Here is a 1,676-nt window from a genome sequence, read left to right on the forward strand (position 1 = left end):
CTCCCCCGCGGAGCCCCGAGCCCCACCGCGCGCTCCCCCGCGGAGCCCCGAGCCCCACCGCGCGCTCCCCCGCGGAGACCCGAGCCCAAAGGGAGGCAGAATCTCATCACCCAGCCAGGCTACATGGGGCGATAGTTACCCAGTAACGAAGCACATCGGGCTCTGACCTGGGAAGGCCTGGGGGGAGAGAATATGGCTCTCCGGTGGGATCATAGACAGGACGAGGGAGCGTGGCCAGCAGGGCGCTGGCGCGGTGGGATCATAGACAGGACGAGGGAGCGTGGCCAGCAGGGCGCTGGCGCGGCGCTGGCGCGGCCCCTGCCGTGGCAGTGGTGGTGTCATGATGGCTGGTGGCGGTGAAAGGCATGGAGCTGTGGGGTGGTCACCGCGGAGATGGGATGGTGGTGATGGGGATGGTAGCTGTGGTGGTGATGGTGGAGGTGGTGATGATGATGCTGATCGTGGCCATGGTGGTGGTGGTGGTGGTTTATGGTGATAGCGGTGAATAGTGGTGGTGATGATGGTGGTGGTGATGATGATGGTGATCTTGGCCATGATGGTGATGATGGTGGTAGTGATGATGGTGACCATGGCCGTGGTGATGATGGTGATGATGATGATGGTGATAGTGATGATGATGGTGGTGGTGGTGGTGGTGATAGTGAGGGTGGTGGTGGTGGTGGTGATGGTGGTGATAGTGAGGGTGGTGATGGTGGTGGTGGTGGTGGTGATGGTGACCATGGCCGTGGTGATGATGGTGATCATGGCCGTGGTGGTGATGGTGGTGGTGATGGACGCAGCAGTGCTGGGCCCTGGGAAGCTCTGTTGGTGCGGTGGCTCCGTCAGTCCTCTCAGTGGCTCTGATGGTGGCAGTGGTGCGCTGTGCATTTGGGAGCTGTTGTGGGGGAGCTGGGGGCCTCGGTCACCCTGGGCTGTTGCCTGCCGGGAGATATGGGGGCGGGGGCGGTGAGGGCGAGGGCGGCCAGGGCCCACGCGGGCTCCTCCCTGCGTCCAGGCAGACCCCGGGGGGGGGGGCTGCCGTGCACCTCTGCGTCCCCTGCCCACTGTCTCAGGTCCTCCTGGAGGTGTGGCAGGGCCTGGGGCGGGGGCTGCTTCCCAAGGCCTTTGGAGCTCACTGCTGAGACCCTCTGACCCCCTCTCCCCCCAGAAATGCCTAGAGCTTAAGACAAGTCTGCTAGCTCGCCAAAGGGGCACGCAGTCATCGCTGGACCGGCTCCGGACGCTCCTGACACTGATCCAGGGCGAGCAGACGCTGCAGGTCACCATGACAACCGCAAGCCCCGCCCCGCGGCTGGCGGGGCCCTGGACCAAGCCCTCAGCTGCCGCCCTGCACTCCAGCCTCCAGCACCCCCAGGGCCACAACTGACCCCAGGGACCTGTCCTAGCCCGTGCAACACCGCTGGGCCTGCCGGCCCTACCCAGGGCTTCTGTCGGCCTTAATTCATAAACGCTATGAATTTCAGACAAAAACCAGACAGAGGTGACCGAGAAAGGGGACAGGAGCCGAGCCCTGCTGGGGGTGCTGGCCCCTCCAGCCAGGGCCCCCCGGGAGCTCCAGAGCTGGGCCCCGCTGGGGGTGCTGGCCCCTCCGGCCAGGGCCCCCTGGGAGCCCCAGAGCTGGGCCCCGCTGGGGGTGCTGGCCCCTCCGGCCAGGG

The 1,676-nt window shown here is 65.9% G+C and overlaps 1 protein-coding gene across 1 annotated transcript in view; it reads left to right on the forward strand.

Moving 5' to 3' along the window:
* The window catches only part of Phf21b (PHD finger protein 21B), a 29,285-nt gene extending 27,615 nt beyond the window's left edge, over positions 1–1,670 (forward strand). The window contains exons 8-9 of the mRNA XM_013035423.1: positions 364–501; positions 1,074–1,670. Of these exons, the coding sequence (XP_012890877.1) occupies positions 364–501; positions 1,074–1,387 (452 nt within the window). The 3' untranslated portion in view covers positions 1,388–1,670. The remainder of the gene's footprint in view (positions 1–363; positions 502–1,073) is intronic.
* Positions 1,671–1,676: the final 6 nt, after the last annotated feature.

This window comes from Dipodomys ordii, unplaced genomic scaffold (assembly GCF_000151885.1).
Source record: "Dipodomys ordii isolate 6190 unplaced genomic scaffold, Dord_2.0 Scaffold211, whole genome shotgun sequence".
Taxonomy (NCBI): Eukaryota; Metazoa; Chordata; class Mammalia; order Rodentia; family Heteromyidae; genus Dipodomys; species Dipodomys ordii.